Raw genomic sequence first — 17,210 nt, forward strand, 5'->3', positions numbered from 1 at the left:
CTGTCCCTGACGCTATGCTGTTGAAGTATAGCATTATTCCCTAACAGTTTCAACATTAACCAAAAAAAAAAAGAAAAAAATGTTCTCATAGTGTATTTTGAAACTATTTCTAATAAAAAGCTGCAATTCTACACATGCTCAAACAGGTTATTTTCCCATTATTTGATGAAATTGCAATGGAATTGGAATTGCAAGTTGAAGGTGCTTTCACGTTTTCCGACTCAGCTGCTTGTAAATACAGTTTAAACATCATAATGTGAACAGGTGAAGGCAAAATAAAACCTCTCACTCAAAGATTGAGTATAAAATCATGTTTTTAAAATGTTTTTTATGTTTTATTGAAGTACAGATGTTACAGATGAAACAACCCAACAGTATAGAAAACAGTTGAATGCTTATATTCTATAGTATTTTATTGTGCTGTTGCTACTCTTACTGAAGGATGTGAATACTCCCTTCACAACCAGAATGTCGCACCATGATGCTACTTCTCTTTCTGCAAAGCCTCAATAGAATAAAAGCACTCGTTCTTGATGAGGATAGATTGTCTTTGTGAGATGTTTCAAACTAAAAAGTGAATAAATGGTGGAATGAATGCGAGTGAAGCGACTGAGAGAGGATTACAGAGATTACAGGCGAGTGAAAGGTCAAATAGGATAAGTGTTTGAAAGAAGGACACATCTGAAGAGAGCACAAATGTGTTGTTAGCTCCAGGGGGGTTCAGGGTTTTGTGGTGGTTTTACTGACCATTTGTTTTCTGCTGTCCTTTGATTTCACAGAGCAGTGATGCGACTGGTCAGCGTGGCTGGGATGCGGCACCGCAGGGCGGCCGAGGAGGAGGAGAGGGAGGAGGAAAGGGAGCGGGAGAGGGACAGGGAGAGGGACAGGGACAGGGACAGGGACAGGGACAGGGACAGGGAGAGGGACAGGGACAGGGAGAGGGAGAGGGAGTTCCAGCCACCTCCCCCTTCGCACCACTCCAACCACCAGTTCGTCAGCATGAAGAACAAGTTCTTCAATGAGCTCACGCACCTGCCAAGTGAGCACAAGCACATGCGGATACACACACACATACATGGAAAACACACACATAATGTACACCCAGCTGGGCCCTGGGGGGTCAGCTTATTTTACACATACAGGTCAGTTCACTAGTTCACTAGTCATGATGAGCAATTCTGTAAAACAGCAAACTGAAGCAGCTCACAATGCAAACCTGTGCATCCAGACACACATCTATTAACAACAGACCATCATCTGACCATCCTGTCATCTCATATTCAACTATCATATGATTCACGTCTTTATTTTGTCCTCTCTCATTTCCTCACGTGACCACTCTTCTCTGCTCTTCAAGATCATAAACTCAAGAGTAAGTCCATCTTTTGTCTTCTACCATTCTTTCCTGTTTTGAAGGAACATACATGCCTAGAGGTGGCAAAAAGTAGCTCTGTTGAGGTTTAAATGACTTCTGCAGGAGAAGTTCAATGGAAATTATTGTAGAGGAGTCTTGTATTATCGATACGCATCTCTCACCAGCCTTAAAAAAAAATCTTTGTTTAGGCTCCTTTGCCAAATACACGAAAGCTACTTCCATAAGGAAAAGACAAAATTATGAAAAGGTGAGACTGATAAAAAGAAAAATAACTTGAAGCTAGATAATAGATAATAAGTCGTAAAGGATTAACCACGGTCAGGCTGCATCAAGTGAAAACGTATGAACCTTTCAGGAATTTGAAAAACAAATCCTTTTTTAGCATGACCCAATAGTCTTTCAATAGTTTTATAATAACTATGTATCTAATATAAGAAGAACAACAGCAGACAGATCCAGTTAGAGACTAGCTGGGGAACATAGTTGGAGCTGGTAGAGACTGTAAGAGAATAAGGAGTCAATAGAGTGAATATCGGACTTAACATTCATGAGATGACACTAGCACAACTCAACATGTTAACATGTTCATGTTTAACAGGTTTAATGTTTACCATGCTCACCATTTCTAATTAGCACTAAACATAAAGTACAGTTGAGGGTGATGGGAATGTCACTACATTTGCAGGTATTTGGTCATAAATCATAATAGGTCAAAGAATATATAGTAAATCATTGGAATTCATCCTCCATAAACCATAAATGCATGTCCACAATTCCATGCTTATCTCTTCAAAAGTTGAGATATTTCAGTCCAAAGCGGAGGCCAAGCTAGAGATGAACATTCTAGTAGCGCAGCTGAAAAGTTTCAGACCTATTTACCACCATGGAAGGCTTTTCCGTTACTTAGAAAGGGTTTTTTTGAAAATGCCTCACAAGTCCAGCTTACCTCAGAAGGAACTGAACCCTTCACCCAGGCAGCATCACCGCTGACTCTTATCAGACTACACAGCGCCAACATACCTGTCTTCTTCCTCCAGTGCCCATGTGGGCCGTGGGAGCCATTGTGGTTGTGGTCCTCGCCCTTGTCGCCTGTCTGGGATTCTGCATCTACAAGAAGTGTATCAACAAGGACAAGAAGCCCAAGAAGGCCCGTGAGAGGAAGGCAGGACGAGGGCGCAGGAAGAAGGACAAGGAAGGGGAGGATGGAGACGACAAGAAGGTGAGAAAAAAATGGTACCGCGCAGATAACTCTCAACTTTTCCCAAGTTAGCAGAGCTATGAAGTAGAAGTTGAGAGTTATGTTTTAAAGTTTGACTGAAAAAGCTGGAGCCGGCAGCCGTCTAACTGAGCATAGCAAAGAAGTGCTTCTCACCTTTGACCTGAGTCCTTTAAGGGGTCAAAGAGACAACTGGGGAGATGAGCACCAGAGGAAGTACTGTAGGTCTGACTGCATCCTCCACAGGCCAACAGATGGAGCAGAGCCGAACTGTTTTGTGCCTGAATGCAAGCACTGCTTCACCGTCCACAGCTGTTTGGACTTTATCCAGGTAGAGACTAGTAATGGATGAACTGACAGCTTAGACTGGGTCAGAGCTGCTGTTCCCTTGTGACTGGACAGGGCTTGGAGAAGCTATCGTAATAAGCAACAGTGTAGAATGTATGTGTCAAGCATTTAGTTAAAGCTTTACTTGTTGCAAAACTCTGTTGTTGACCTGTCTGTGCTTATGAACCCGAAGCTTGTTCGTGATTAAAATTAGTGTGATATTTAAAAGGTGCCTATTACGCACAAAATCACAGTGAAACCCTCAATTTTGACCTGTGGAGTGAAAAGTAATGTTCACATCCACTGATGAACATGTTGGCTGCATTTCCTTCCTCATAAAACATTTTCAAAGCATTCCTTTTGAAAACCTGTTGAAGAAGTCCGGGCCCACTCATGAAAACATAGTAACCCCACAGGGTCCTGTTAACACCTTTACCTTATGTGGGTTATGTTGACTCTGAACACATTTGCCTTATATCAGGAACCACAGTGCTTTGCAGAGACTGCAACATACCACTGGAGCTTGAATACAAAATATGTGAGCTTAATAAGCTCTGTCTGTTAATTGCAAACCTTGCTGTGTGTCTTCCAGGAGGGCGAGGAAGGGAAGGAAGAGGAGGAGAAGGAAAACTTTGGCAAACTGGAGTACACATTGGACTATAACTTCACTGACAACCAGGTACACACACACACATGCACTTTGTATTTTGCGTACACGGAAAAAATGAATGAGCCCATTATTTCGGGATTTGGGAGCCATGAATGCCTCCGCTTAAACTCATCTCCCCCTTCTTCTCCAGCTGATAGTAGGCATCCTCCAGGCTCAGGACCTCGCAGCCATGGACTTAGGTGGGACCTCGGATCCGTATGTCAAAGTCTACATGCTGCCAGACAAGAAGAAGAAGTTCGAGACTAAAGTCCAGCGCAAGAACCTCTGTCCTGTTTTCAATGAGACCTTCACCTTTAAGGTCTGTGCAGTGATCCTGGAGATGATGATGCTGACTATAAAACACTTAAATGAAAATGTTTGGATCATATCATCAGTGGCATTTTGACAGTATTCATCATGAACATCAAACAAGCGTTCAAAGCACATTAGAGTTTATCTTTTTGTTAACTCCATCCCTCTCCAGATACCCTATACTGAGTTGGGTGGTCAGACTCTGGTGCTGCAGGTGTTTGACTTTGACCGTTTTGGTAAGCACGACGTCATCGGTGAGATCAAGATCCCCATGAACTCCATAGACCTTGGACAGCCAATACACGAATGGAAGGATCTGGTTGGAGGAGAGAAAGAGGAGGTACATGATGACATCCATTGAAACATACAATAAATGTAAGCAGCATTTAAAACAACCTGTGAAATATGACAACTTGTCCGTGTGTATGCTTTGTCCCTGACAGCAAGAGAAGCTGGGTGACGTCTGTATTTCCCTTCGTTACGTCCCCACGGCCGGCAAGCTAACGGTCAACATCATGGAAGCCAAGAACCTGAAGAAGATGGATGTCGGAGGACTGTCAGGTGAGATACTTGCATGCATGCTTGCAGTTAAGACTGAGACTGGTAATGGACAGCAGTTGTGGGTTTCCTGCCAGGATCCATGGTCTGATATCACGCGTCTCTCTCAGATCCTTTTGTCAAGGTGGTGCTACAGCACAACGGGAAGCGGCTGAAGAAAAAGAAGACGTCAGTCAAACAAAACACTCTGAACCCTTACTTCAATGAGAGCTTTAGCTTTGAGATCCCCTTCTCCCAGATCCAGGTTTGTATACTTACTCTTTTTCAGACATTCCAATAAAGACTTGAAACACGTAGCAGCATGGCTCTAGGTATGGCAGTGGGTCCATTGAGACTGAAATATCTCAACAACCGTTGAACAGATTGCCATGACATTTTGCACATATTTTCCTCGTCCAAAGAGAATGAATCCCACTTACTTTGGCAATCCCCTGACTTTTCCTCTGGCACCACCATTAGGTTGAATTGTTTGGCTTTTAGCTAAATGTCTTCACAGCTATTGGGCGGACATACCTGAAATTTGGTACAGACATTCATATCCCCCTGAAGATTTTTCTAATGCCGTCATCAGGTCAAAATTTCAATTGCTCCAATACTAATGGCAATGTCATGAGCCCCAGCTGTACTTGTTTTGAGTTTTATCAAATTATAGCATTCTAATACGGTAAACTAAAACAGAGAACATAGTTAACATCAGCATGTTATGATGGCCATTGCAAGCATGTTAGCGTTTAAATCAAATTCTATAGCTCCAAGTCTGCAACACAAGCTTCATGTAAAAAAAAAAAGAATGGAAAAAAAAAGTGAAGACCATGCAGATATTTTCAGACTGTGGTATTCCTCCTAACAAGTAATTTTACCTCCATAAGTAAAATCAGTGGAGCATCCCTTTAAGCATCTACTAATATAAGTGAATACAGCTCCCCTTGACCATTTCTGGAGCTGAATACCCTTCTGAAGGGAAAGCTGAAGTTAGTTGCTGAGAGATGCATGACTTCTACCCTCCAGTAAAACAAGCATAAATCATTCTTATTGAATTCCACCAGCTTAGAAGAACAATTCACCTCCACCTATGAGCCTGAATGAAATACACACATACAGGAGAATCTGTTCTCACTGTAGCTTCTCTTCCTCTGCTTTCTCCACCCACAGAAAGTCCAGTTGCTGCTCACTGTGTACGACTACGACAAGCTGGGCAGCAATGACCCCATCGGCAAGTGCTGGATCGGCTACGGCGCCTCGGGCGTCGGGTTGCGCCACTGGTCAGACATGCTGGCCAATCCCAGACGTCCGGTGGCCCAGTGGCACACGCTGCAGCCAGAGGAAGAGGTGGATGCTGCTCTGAAAGCCCCCATCCGCTAAACACACTCTCACACACACACACACACACGTGTATACACCACCATCTACCAACAAGCGTGCTTCAGTTTAACATCATCATTCATTTTGTAATATTTAATTCTGGGATGTCTTCATATGCTTACATGTGTGCTTTATATTGTTTTGATGGCTTACCATAGGAATGGACACAAACACACCATGTAAACACACTCAAACACAAACCTACAAACCTTTACAGCTAAACGTGCACTGGGTCATACATACGCTGAAAAAAAAAGTTAAATGACTCAGCTGTTAATATAATAAAGGGGTATTCCAGCAATTTAGTATTCAACTTTCATAAAGTTGAGGGACTCACAAGAGACAGATAATAAAAATCAAAGCATAGTTTTACTTCCTAAAACCCTTGGATATCACACCTCCCATAATGCAGCTTGATAGTCTTGGAAAGTCTGTCTTTATGCCCTTAATGCTTCATGAGACATCATCAAGGTTGTTTGCTCAGCAGTTGTTTTCACAGGCCGAGTAGCTCTCCTTATGACGAGTAAGCTAAACATCCTGAATCATGTAGTCAATGTCCTGAGGTTTTTTTCAGCATAGGTTTAGTGTAGTACTGTCAAATTCATTTTGATACTATGGTATAAAAAAAAAATCAATTCTCTCTGTCTGAATAATTGTAAACTGCTGTTGCAGAGCTGAAGTTTGTATTTTCCTTATTTCCCTTATTCTTCATGTTGCCCTCTTTACCTTCTTCACCCTTATCTTCCAGTCAAAACTTGATCTTTTCTGTGAAATGTGTTGTATTTAGTTGCATATTTTTGCTGACTATTGGTCGGCCTCTCCTCCTTCTGTGCTTGTGTTTGATTGAGATCCTGCCTGCAGTGTGCTGATTGGGCATATTGATTTGTGTGTGTGTGTATGTGTGTGTGTGTCGTATGTCATTATGCTTGTGGTCCACTTTCAATACATATTATGTGATTGTAAATAAATAGCCGAATAAATAAAACGTTTCCAAACAACGACAGATGGCCTGGCGGATGGATGGATTTGCATGTGCACATAATACCCTCATGTGCGAACATGATATTCTTTCATTTGCACACAAGCAGAAAGTCCCACGCACACAAGAGTTAAATCAGTTAAATGCATCATTTATGGGTAAAGTTCTCCTTTGAAAAATCAAGCTGAAGCATGAAACATTCATGATATAAAATGCTTCAGAATGGGATTAAACCCTCTAATACAGTTAGTGGCATAGTTACACCAGCATTCAGAAGAACTGAACCATTGACTGTCATTTTCTGAGGGTAACTAATCCCTCACCCTGTGATTATTCCTGTCAATTGTCCCAGTAATCCAATTAGTCGGAATTCTGGACAAATTGTCGACTTCACGTTCCAGAGGCGTTGCAGCCCTCACTGAGAAATTTGATTTCAGTTCAGTCAGTTTGCGTACATGTGTGTGTACGTGTGTCCTGATTCAATGCAGTGAGTGAAAGACTGGATTAACAGTGTGTCCTCTTTAGTCCTTGTCTCACGTAGCGAGCCAAACATGTGAGGCAGGAATTAGAGAGGAGGGGGGGTGGGTGGGTGGGGCGTACAGGAAACATAATTACTACAGACAGAGAAGAAGAAACAGAAGGAAACCACTGCTTAAAAACACTATAAAATTCATTTCATCCATTCATCCATACAGACGCCTTGGAAATCAGTTATCAAGAAAATTAAAGTCCACATTCAAGGTTAGAAAATTGGTGAATTACCCAAAGATAAGAGAAACACTGAAACACATTCATGAAACAAATAAATAAAGAACACACCACTGGATAAAATTGATTACTTTTCTGTACTTCATTTATGACCCAAAAGAAATGTAAAGATGATATAGTACATAGAGTAACTAAGTATATAGAGTAACTAAGATGGATATTACATAAGTATTTCACCACTAAAATGATTGCCTTTTCATAAAACTCAATAGAAAGGTGCAAATATTTTTGAAATAGGTTCTACATGACCAAAGAAAACAGAGAAGAAGGACTTTTTGCTCAAAAGGTAGAAAACCTACAATAACCAGAATGCACTGTGCTGCTATCCTCACCAGCTGGCGGTGTTTGACTCTCTGTGGTAGCAGCCTCTTCCTCCTCCTCCTTAACCACAATTCATCCACACTGTATTCCAGCTCACATAAGTAGCCCTCAATGACTGATTACAGTATGAAACTATTAAATGGCGGACAGACAGAAAATCTGTCGTTCAAACAACATCATTCTGCAGGCTTTTGCAAACTGGAAAAGGAAACATGGACGAAAGTTAAACACTGTTCATTTGCATATACAGTCGGCTGAAAATGGGCAAAATGTCCCTTTAACTGTCACCTAAAGGATAGTTACATTATAACATCAACATGAATTATTGAAACTGGACAACAAACAGCCATCTAAACTTCAGACATAGGTGTCGCTTCCATCTCTACACATCTGTGCACTCTATTTTGGGGGGGTGACCGGGGGGGTGAACTCTGATAAACCTGAAATCCACCACTAAAGCTGCAAGCTTCACATCTACCATTATGCAACACTGTTACACTATGATTTAGGGTGCCATAGATAAAAAGGTTCAGCTAAAAAGTAAAGCATACCTTCCTTAGAGACATAAACCCCATTAGGCTCCTGGTGACTGTGGATGGGAATGGGTCAGTTGTCTGTATTTGTAGAGCGCCTTTCTAGTCATTTCGAAAGCACTCCATCCTCATTCACCCATTCACACATCATTCACACAGGCAGGAGGAATCTAAGTCGGAGGAGACTATTCTTTCACACACTGAAGCTGCTTCAGGAGCAACTTGGGGTTCAGTGTCTTGCCCAAGGACAAGGACATGCTGACTCATAGCCGGGGATCGAACTTCTGACCTTGTGATGGATGGACGACCTACTCTACCTCTGAGCCACAGCTCAGGAGAAACCAGCAAATTTGCAGAATAACAGTAATTAAAGCTGCAAGCAGCGTTGGAGGGCCCTCGCACCTTCGTGCACGTTGGGGTGTGCGGCGGCTTCGTCCTGTTGCCGGACACCGACCCTTCCATGCAGCTCAGAATTTTCATGTATTTCGGACAGTGCATCAAGGAGTTACATGTCACTTCCTGTGTCCCCTATGTGGTGCTAGAGAACAGCCACTTATCACGTCCTATATTTCAGCATATGAAGTGTTGTGACAGCCTTGCTGATGTGTCTGCTACCCTGCTGGTCTCCGTCCTGACTCTGGAGAAGTGGGCGTCGAGTTGCCTGGCCACACCCGTAGGTGTGGTCCTACCTTATAAAAGGCCCTCTCTCTCGCTCGCTCGGGCTGAGTTGCTGAGTTGCTGGCTGGCCACATGGCCAGCAAACCTTTGTTGTTTAGAACGGTCATATTTCTGTTAAATTACGTTGTGGAAGTAAATATCTCCTTGGTACTTTTGTGTGTACTCTCTCCTTTGTTGCGACCTGTGAGCCAGGGTTGTAACAAATGGGGGCTCGTCCGCGACCTTAAGATTTCTAGTATAGAAATGTTTGGTGCTAGGGATTTGTAAACTTATGCAGCTAGGAGTTGTGTATTGTGCCTTTGCAGGAATTGTCTACCATGGTAAGTATGGAGACAGTGACTGCTGCTATTGCTTGAGTTTTTTGTGGCTGAAGTCTAAATAAGGCATTGGTTTTGGAGGGAGTCACACAAAGTTAAAGGAGATCGTAAGTGTGGAGGCAGTGTGAGTTGATGTTCAGGCTCAGTCTGGCCACACCTGTTGTTAACCTGCCTTTTTTTTTTGTTGTTTGCCCTGATCTGGTGTATGAGACAGCCTAGTGGAACTACTTTCCCGATAGGTATTAGAACGATGTCTATTCATGGACTCGTTGTTTTAGTTTGTTATTTTTGTGCATTAGTACGGCCACAGCATTTTGCTTTGGGTACACCTCCATGACAGTCTAGGTAGGTCACCATTTTGATGGTTGCTTGGCCAAGTCATTGGGCTCTGTGTATAAGTTTCCCACCAACTCTGGTGCACAAAGACTAGGGTTGAGACAGTTAAGATTCCTGGTTAGGTAGTTAGCCTGAGAAGAGGATGTTCTACATTGTGGCTGCCGCACTGGGTTAAGGATAAACTTTTGTGGGTACATTTTTGTGGCAGGTTAACGGAGGTTGGTTTAGCCCTGGGTTTTTTTGGCAGGGAACATTTTTCAGTTAACTATCTAGTCTGTGGTTTAGCTGTTGTTGGTTGAATCATGTCTACTTTTGAGGATTTTTTGCAGAATCCCAGTGAGGGTCTGTTAAATGCTGACACTAAGGATCAGTTGTTAAAAGTGGCAGAGCATTTTGAGATTGATCTCCCCAGTCAGGGACGTAAAGATCGTATTCTGCGTATAATAAAGGACAGTCTGGTTCAGTTGGGGATTTTGTCTGCTGCAGTTAAAAGTAGTGACACTCAGAGGATGTTTTCTCCCCAGGTTAGTCTTCCAGAGCAATCTGTGAAATTTGTAAGGCTTGTTGCTGCGACAGGAGTGCCTTTAACTTTTGAACAGCAAAAGGCACACAAAGACTTTACAGCACAAATTGGAATTGGATAGAGACCAAGCTATTCGTGCGCAGGAACATGCTGTTGAAATTGAGAGGTTAAAGTGTGAAGCTGAGCTACGGCAGGAGAAAGAACATCAAGAGTTTGAGCGTTACAAGTTGGAATCAATTAAAGGGCAGGATTCTTGATTCTCTAACAGAGAAGGATCCAGATACATTTTTCTTGCTTTTTGAGAGGTTGGCTAAAAAGAAGTGGAGTGATTCGGAACAGACCCTGCTCCTGCTTCTGTGTGTTTTGACTGGGAAGGCCCGGGAAGCTTATTCTGCTATGCCTATAGCAGACAGTGAAAACTATCTTAAAGTGAAAATGGCAGTGTTAAAGGCGTATGAACTAGTACCTGAGGCTTATCGGCAGAAATTTAGGAGTGTAAGAAAGTCTGAGAAAGAGACCTATGTGGAGTTTGCGCGTGAGTTGTCTACTCTCTTTGGTCGATGGCGGCTGGCTTCTGAGGCCCAGACTTTTGAACAGTTGTGTGAACTTGTTTTGTTGGAACAGTTTAAAGAAACTCTTCCTGAGCGCATGGCAATTTTTTTTTTTGAGTGAGAAATGCTAAAACTCTAAATGATGCTGCAGTGAAAAGCAGATGAGTATGCCTTAACTCATAAAATGCGAGGTGACTATGCCCGCAGGGATGGTGTTGGTAGTGGTCATCAGAAGGGTTCAGGAACAGATGTGTTTTCAAAATCCGGTAGCAGTGGTAGCAAGTCAGATTTAGGTCGTACTTGTAACTACTGTTTAGGGAAAGGTCATTGGAAAGCGGAATGTCCATAAAACTGAAGTCTCAACCAGGTCAAAGCTTCAAATGATGTGAATGAGTTAGAGACATTTGTATGAAGCAGGTAAAATGGCTAAAACCAATCTGAAAAATTCAAGGAAAAATGAAGCGCTTGTATGATCGCCAGGCTGAAGTGCATGTCTTTTGTCCAGGGGATCAAGTTCTAGTAAACCTCCCTGTGGTGGGTTCTCCTTTTCAGGCAAGGTTTTCAGGTCCTTATTCTGTTGTGAAACAGGTTTCAGATTTTAATTATCTCGTTTCCACTCCTGACAGATGGAAGACTACACAATTGTGCCATGTAAATATGTTGAAACCTTATTTTCCTCGTTCCAGTGAGAGAAAAAATGCTGAGCCAATTCACCAGGTTGGAGTGGATTGAGTACTCTTTGGGCTCTCATCTTTATGGGAGGGGGTGTGACGGCCTTGCTGATGTGTCTGCTACCCTGCTGTTCTCCGTCCTGACTCTGGAGAAGTGGGCGTCGAGTTGCCTGGCCACACCCGTAGGTGTGGTCCTACCTTATAAAACGCCCTCTCTCTCTCTCTCTCTGGGGCTGAGTTGCCGGCTGGCCACATGTCCAGCAAACCTTTGTTGTTTAGAACTGTTTCTGTTAAATTACGTTGTGGAAATAAATATCTTCTCGGTACTTTTGTGTGTACTCTCTCCTTTGTTGCAACCTGTGAGCCAGGGTTGTAACACTACACTGTGAAAATTCATGCAAATCAAATGATTGCCAATAGGTGGTGCAATGGCTGCAGTCGCTAATTGGCATGTAGATGTCTTTAGGCCAGGACTCTTAAGCATGACAAGTTTGGAACAGATTAGATAATGTACACTGAAGTTACAGCAAAATCCTGTTTCATGGTGAACACGGTGTAGGCATGCGCAATGAGTGTAGTTCAAAAATTGTTCAGTAGATGTCCTCAGACTGGGACTGTCAGACGTGTTCAATTTGATAAAGATAGTCAAGTTACAACACTTTGAAGACTTAATAACTTTTCATTGTTAGTCTTTTCTACATGCTGATCAAGTTTGAAGTGGATTGGATCAACCCCCTCAGACTAGTTCATTCATTTACAGCCCCTGTAAATCGCCAAAAGTTGCACCACTTGGTGCTCAGGCCCTAATTAAAACTGGCCCCATATGTACCAGCTGAAACATTGAAGTTTCACGTACACACCAATGTGTTGATAATAATGCTCCAATAATGGAACACTTACTACATACATGGGGAAGATGTCGGTTCTGGTCACCTACAGATTTCAGTTCAATATGTAGACTGATGTGGTAACTTAATAGAACAGATGCAGACAGTCCAGCTCAAAAGGTTTATTCAGATTAACAGGTCAGAACAGTCAGTTGTTAAAATGTCACAAAGGCTTATTAGGTAATGAAGGCAAACCACAACCTGATACACATCCATCCTTCAAGACATTTAAAAAGAATGGCGATGCCACCAGGACATACGAGATCTTATCAACTTCACTGTATAGGTCAAGATTAGATAGCATTACGTTTTAACAGATGAATCAACAGATGGAGCAGAAAGGTGTGTTTATCTTAAAGCCTGCATGTTGTGAAGGTTCACTCCAGGTTCAAATTGGGACTCTGCATTTAGCTCTGGCCACCAAGGGTGTGCTTGTCAAACAGGTACTCTGCCATCTTGTTGGTGTGCGCGTCCATGCGGGTGAGGTTGGAAATGTGGTCACCCAGCTTCTTGATCGCCTCTACCTGCTCGTTCAGGTAGTGGGTCTCCAGGAAGTCACACATCTGAGGACAGGATAGGAGAGCATGCGTTTAGTAAAAAGACAATTTAGAAAGCTTCACACACACGTACTAATAGTTTACCCCACTTTTGCAAACATCTAAGCATTAATAGACTCTTCATACTACTTACATGAGGGTCTCCATGTTGAGAGGCCAGCTTGTGCAGGTCCAGCAGAGCCTGGTTGACGTTCTTCTCCAGCTGCAGGGCGCACTGCATGGCCTCCAGCCCGCTCCCCCACTCATCACGCTCAGGTTTCTATGGAGGGAAGAAGAAAATTAAGCCTTGTGTACATAAGGACGATGACCTGAGTCACCAGTGCTACTGCTGTCCATCACGCTGTCATAACAAGCTCAGAGGATTAGCTCTGGCTCGTCAACCAACACCGTTAGCCGACACATCAATAGAGTACAGATATTGAACAAATCAGGTAGCAGCAAATGGGAGGGAACAAGTCAGTCAAAGTTTGTTTCCATCTGTAACCAACCTTGACGTCCTGGAGGAAGATGCGTCCTCCTCGGTTGTTCTGGAAGGCAAGCAGCTTCTGAGCATGCTCCCTCTCCTCGTCGCTGTTCTCCTTAAAGAAACTGGCGAAGCCTTTGAGGGCCACATCGTCACGGGAGAAGTAATAGGCCTGCGAGGGACAAGAGGATGAAAACGGTGATTAGGACACATCACCCATCATTAGTTGAAAAATAAGGTTGTGACAAACAGTAGTTATGCAGCCAGGCAGTGGTCAGGCTGCATGAGTCATGACTTGACAGTCCAGCCAATACAGACACAGATAAAGGACTGAATCTGAAGACCATGGAGGGGGGGGGGGTTTCAAAAGAGGCATCATAATCATGACAGCGTTTTCTTCAGTGGAGGAGGTGGGGTCTGAAACACTCCTCATCTGGCAACCTACCAATCAGTGATAAACAACCCCAGACATGCAGACGAAGCTACTACTGAGCTGCTGCTTTACACAAGTGTTACACACAGTACACTTACAATTAGCTAGCAATTATTCCTTCAACGTGGTGTCTGCCAGCCAACGGAGGTGAACGGTAAACTCATCACTCACATGCCTATACTTGCACATTTCTAAGTGTCATGTTAAAAACAACATCGTTTTTACTCACCATAGAGGTGTAGGTGTAAGAGGCAAACAGCTCCATGTTGACCATCCGGTTGACGGCGGCCTCGCAGTCGCGGTGGTAGTTCTGACGCACTTGGGACTCCATTTTGGCTGGCGTTTGTTGTGCTTTTTCTTAACAAAACGGTACAAAAAAAATAGAGCTTAACGACGACTTTTGTTTTTCAGTAGTGTTCAAGTAGAAAAGGTTTCTTGTGTCCGGAATGTAGAGTAGCTGGAATAAGAAGCGGGACGAAGGAAGAAGTTCCGTTCAAACACTGTTGAAGCAAGAACTCCTTAAGGTTTTCTCCCCTGGTGTGAAATGGCAGAGCCCCTCGCTCCGTGTATTTATACGCCAGTCCAGACCTCGTGACGGACGTAACGTCTCTCTGCACATTTCCGCCAATCACTGAGCTCGGATACACGTGACAGTGACTCAATGGTGAAGTTGCATTTTTTCTTCCTTATTCACGCAGTAAGGTTCACTTGAAGCACATTCTCTTAAAGCACATGTCTGACATGACGAAGCACTTTTCAAACTACTATGACAGTGGACAAACGGCAATATAGTTCAATTGAAATTCAAATACAGGATTAGTTTCAGTGTATATTTGCTCATAGAAACAGCATAGAAATAAGTAATGCAAAAAAGAACTTCCAAGTAAGTCATTTGGTAGTATTTACTATATATGTTATGCTATAGTCCTAAATTAATATTGAAATAGGAAAATATTTCCTCTCAAAACACAGTTTCCAATGATTTCCTGCTGTACGATCATTTGTTTCCATGCAGTTTCAGAGTCTCTGTTCGGTTTATAGTGTTCTTTAAAATTTGATAGCATTTTTATGGATGTAAGCTGACTGGATTGTTGGCCAACACCACCCATACATCTAGGTAATCTATAGCACTTTGTTAGTGATATTGTAGTTAACTTTGGGCCTTTAGGTATACACTGAACTTGCGTGAACCTTGTAAATACAGCAAGACCTCTGCAAACCGCTGATAAGACAAGTCCAACCAAAGTGGTTTTTATTGCATCAGTCAAGTCCACGGCAATGTCGCGAGACACTGCTGAGCCTGAAAAGCCTGAGAAGACCTGTCACTGCTGAAACAACATGGAGCCCAAAAGCAAAAACGCTTTATTTACATTTTGTTTAAGACCAAAACAAGTCTACAGGGGTAATTCTCACTATCTTTTCAGTATATGGTAAATACATGGAGGGAAAGATTAGACTAAAATAAACCGGCACAGCACTTTGAGCCAGTAATTTTCCACTTGTAGATGGAACCTAAAGACCTTGTCAGTCTGGACAAACGCCTTGTTAAACACCTGTGCTTAAACACAAGGATGCTGCTTCTGTTTACGTGACACTATTCTGGGTTCGAGGTGTTGGCCAAAGAGGGCTAATGTGTGCATATCGGGCTCATAAAGTTCAAGGTGCAGGCAAAGTTCAGGTCTTAGAGCAGTTGCTTCTTTTATAGCTTAATGTCTCTATTCACACAAAATAAAGCATATATAAAGCTGCTAAAAATCAAAGTTGCACACTCTTTTCTCTGCTGAAGAAAATACTTTTCTGCAGAAAAATGTGACCAAGAAAAAGATAAACATTGTACACACCTGTAATGTACACCAGACCTGCCACTGAGGATGCATGACAGACAATAAGTGTGATATGTTCATATTTTAATACATTCTTCCCATTGTTGCTAGTAGTTAGAGCTGGAGGAGAGAGCCAGCGCCACATTCCGGCAGATGTTTTTTTTAGACGACTAACTCTGTATGGTTATGCAACACATTTCTGAGTTTTATAAGCTTAGTTTCTACAGGAGTTATGAAAACAGCACGGTCCAAAGAGCCAACCTTTAAGATTCACTCTTTGTGGGAAAGTTTTCAACCTGTGTTGAAAATTGTTAATTTCAGTAAAAGATGCAATCACTGTAAGAGATCCTATCACTGTGGGCTAAATCCTGACATGACCATGCTCATACCTAAAAAATACTGTGATGTGAATAGTTAAATTTTGTATACAACAGTGACAAATGTAAGAAATCATGGCATGAAGACAGGAGGACATGCAGAGCTTAATGCTATCAGATTCCCTATCGGCACACAGTTTGTTCTTCAGTCTAATAAGTCAATATCATCAAACTTAATGTGGCTCTAGCAAGATAAGAACTTGTCCTTACAGCACAATGTTTTATATCACACATTCTCTTGCTTGAGAAAAGTGACTCAGCAATTTAGGCATCCTTCTTTTGTGCTGCGTCACATAACACAATTAGTCTTGTGCAAAAGTAGTACAGGGTTCAGCCGAGGATTACGCCGTGTCATTGTTGTGACTCAGCATCCCACAGTTTCAAGGCCTCGTTCCTGGCACTTTGTTCTGCTTGAGCCTGAGCGGCACTGAGAGGGAGGAGGTTGGAAGTTGACGGTTGTGCTGGCTGGAACCAGTTTAGGAAAATAGAAAAAGGAAGTGAAAAGGGAACCAATAAGTGGACATGATTTACTGAAAACTTTAATTAAAGTGTGTCCACTCCCATAATTACTGCCCTTTTTACACGTTCCTGTGTGCATGTGTGTTCCTAGTTATTGTTACAAAATGAGTCAAAGTCAAGTTAAAATTGATTGAAATAACATGAAGAATGGATGGATGTTTCTTTTCATACAGTTGTCATTAGTTAGTTCTATGAGAGTGAAAAACTTCAGTTAAATTAGTTAAATCTGCCAGGGTTTTTAGAGACTGCCCAACAGGCATTGGACTCAATAGCAAGTTAAGCTTTTGAGTGTCAATAATGTTTCCATGCTAAGCATCTACTATTTTTCTTTTGTGTGAAAAGTCTATCAGACTTGTCCTTCATGTTGTTTTCTTCCTATAATGATCTCACTAATGTCGGTATGCTTGCTTTGCTAACAATGAATGCTGTTAAACATGTTTACTATATTCACTATCCTGGCATGTTAGTGTGCACAACACAATGTAACACAATGCAAAGCTGAGGCTGATTGGAATGTCATAGGTTTTGCAGAAATTTGGTCTTAAACTATTGTTGAGAACACATAAAGGAATCACCAAAGGTATTATAATTCATCCTGAGGGAGGCAGGAATGTCTGCAGTGGTTGAGAGATTCAATGAAATAAATGAGCAAAAAATGACAAAAGAGTTTGTAAC

General features: G+C 42.3%; 2 protein-coding genes across 2 annotated transcripts; one reads left to right on the forward strand and one right to left on the reverse strand.

Annotated features, from left to right (window-relative positions):
• The first annotated feature begins 786 nt into the window (after positions 1–786).
• On the forward strand, positions 787–5,799 carry syt5a (synaptotagmin Va). The gene is made up of 10 exons (XM_070847995.1): positions 787–860; positions 948–1,039; positions 1,358–1,372; positions 2,413–2,594; positions 3,511–3,597; positions 3,719–3,886; positions 4,052–4,219; positions 4,323–4,440; positions 4,548–4,681; positions 5,590–5,799. Exons 1-10 carry the CDS (start codon positions 787–789, stop codon positions 5,797–5,799), a joined length of 1,248 nt encoding a protein of 415 aa, XP_070704096.1.
• Positions 5,800–12,470: 6,671 nt separating this feature from the next.
• On the reverse strand, positions 12,471–14,375 carry LOC139216871 (ferritin, middle subunit). Its single transcript, XM_070848100.1, has 4 exons — positions 14,046–14,375; positions 13,409–13,555; positions 13,054–13,179; positions 12,471–12,926 (listed from the first exon to the last, which is right to left on the reverse strand). Exons 1-4 carry the CDS (start codon positions 14,145–14,147, stop codon positions 12,771–12,773), a joined length of 531 nt encoding a protein of 176 aa, XP_070704201.1. The 5' UTR covers positions 14,148–14,375; the 3' UTR covers positions 12,471–12,770.
• Positions 14,376–17,210: the final 2,835 nt, after the last annotated feature.

Source organism: Pempheris klunzingeri, chromosome 17 (assembly GCF_042242105.1).
Source record: "Pempheris klunzingeri isolate RE-2024b chromosome 17, fPemKlu1.hap1, whole genome shotgun sequence".
Lineage (NCBI taxonomy): Eukaryota > Metazoa > Chordata > Actinopteri > Acropomatiformes > Pempheridae > Pempheris > Pempheris klunzingeri.

Excerpts from the sequence above, each read along its gene's own strand:
- syt5a (XM_070847995.1), top strand. The coding sequence starts at position 787 with ATGCGACTGGTCAGCGTGGCTGGGATGCGGCACCGCAGGGCGGCCGAG. Across the intron at positions 2,595-3,510 it reads AGGATGGAGACGACAAGAAG|GAGGGCGAGGAAGGGAAGGA; the intron begins GTGAGAAAAAAA and ends TGTGTCTTCCAG. Across the intron at positions 4,220-4,322 it reads TTGGAGGAGAGAAAGAGGAG|CAAGAGAAGCTGGGTGACGT; the intron begins GTACATGATGAC and ends TGTCCCTGACAG.
- LOC139216871 (XM_070848100.1), bottom strand. The coding sequence starts at position 14,147 with ATGGAGTCCCAAGTGCGTCAGAACTACCACCGCGACTGCGAGGCCGCC. Across the intron at positions 13,556-14,045 it reads CTTACACCTACACCTCTATG|GCCTATTACTTCTCCCGTGA; the intron begins GTGAGTAAAAAC and ends TGTCCCTCGCAG. Across the intron at positions 13,180-13,408 it reads TCTTCCTCCAGGACGTCAAG|AAACCTGAGCGTGATGAGTG; the intron begins GTTGGTTACAGA and ends TTCCCTCCATAG.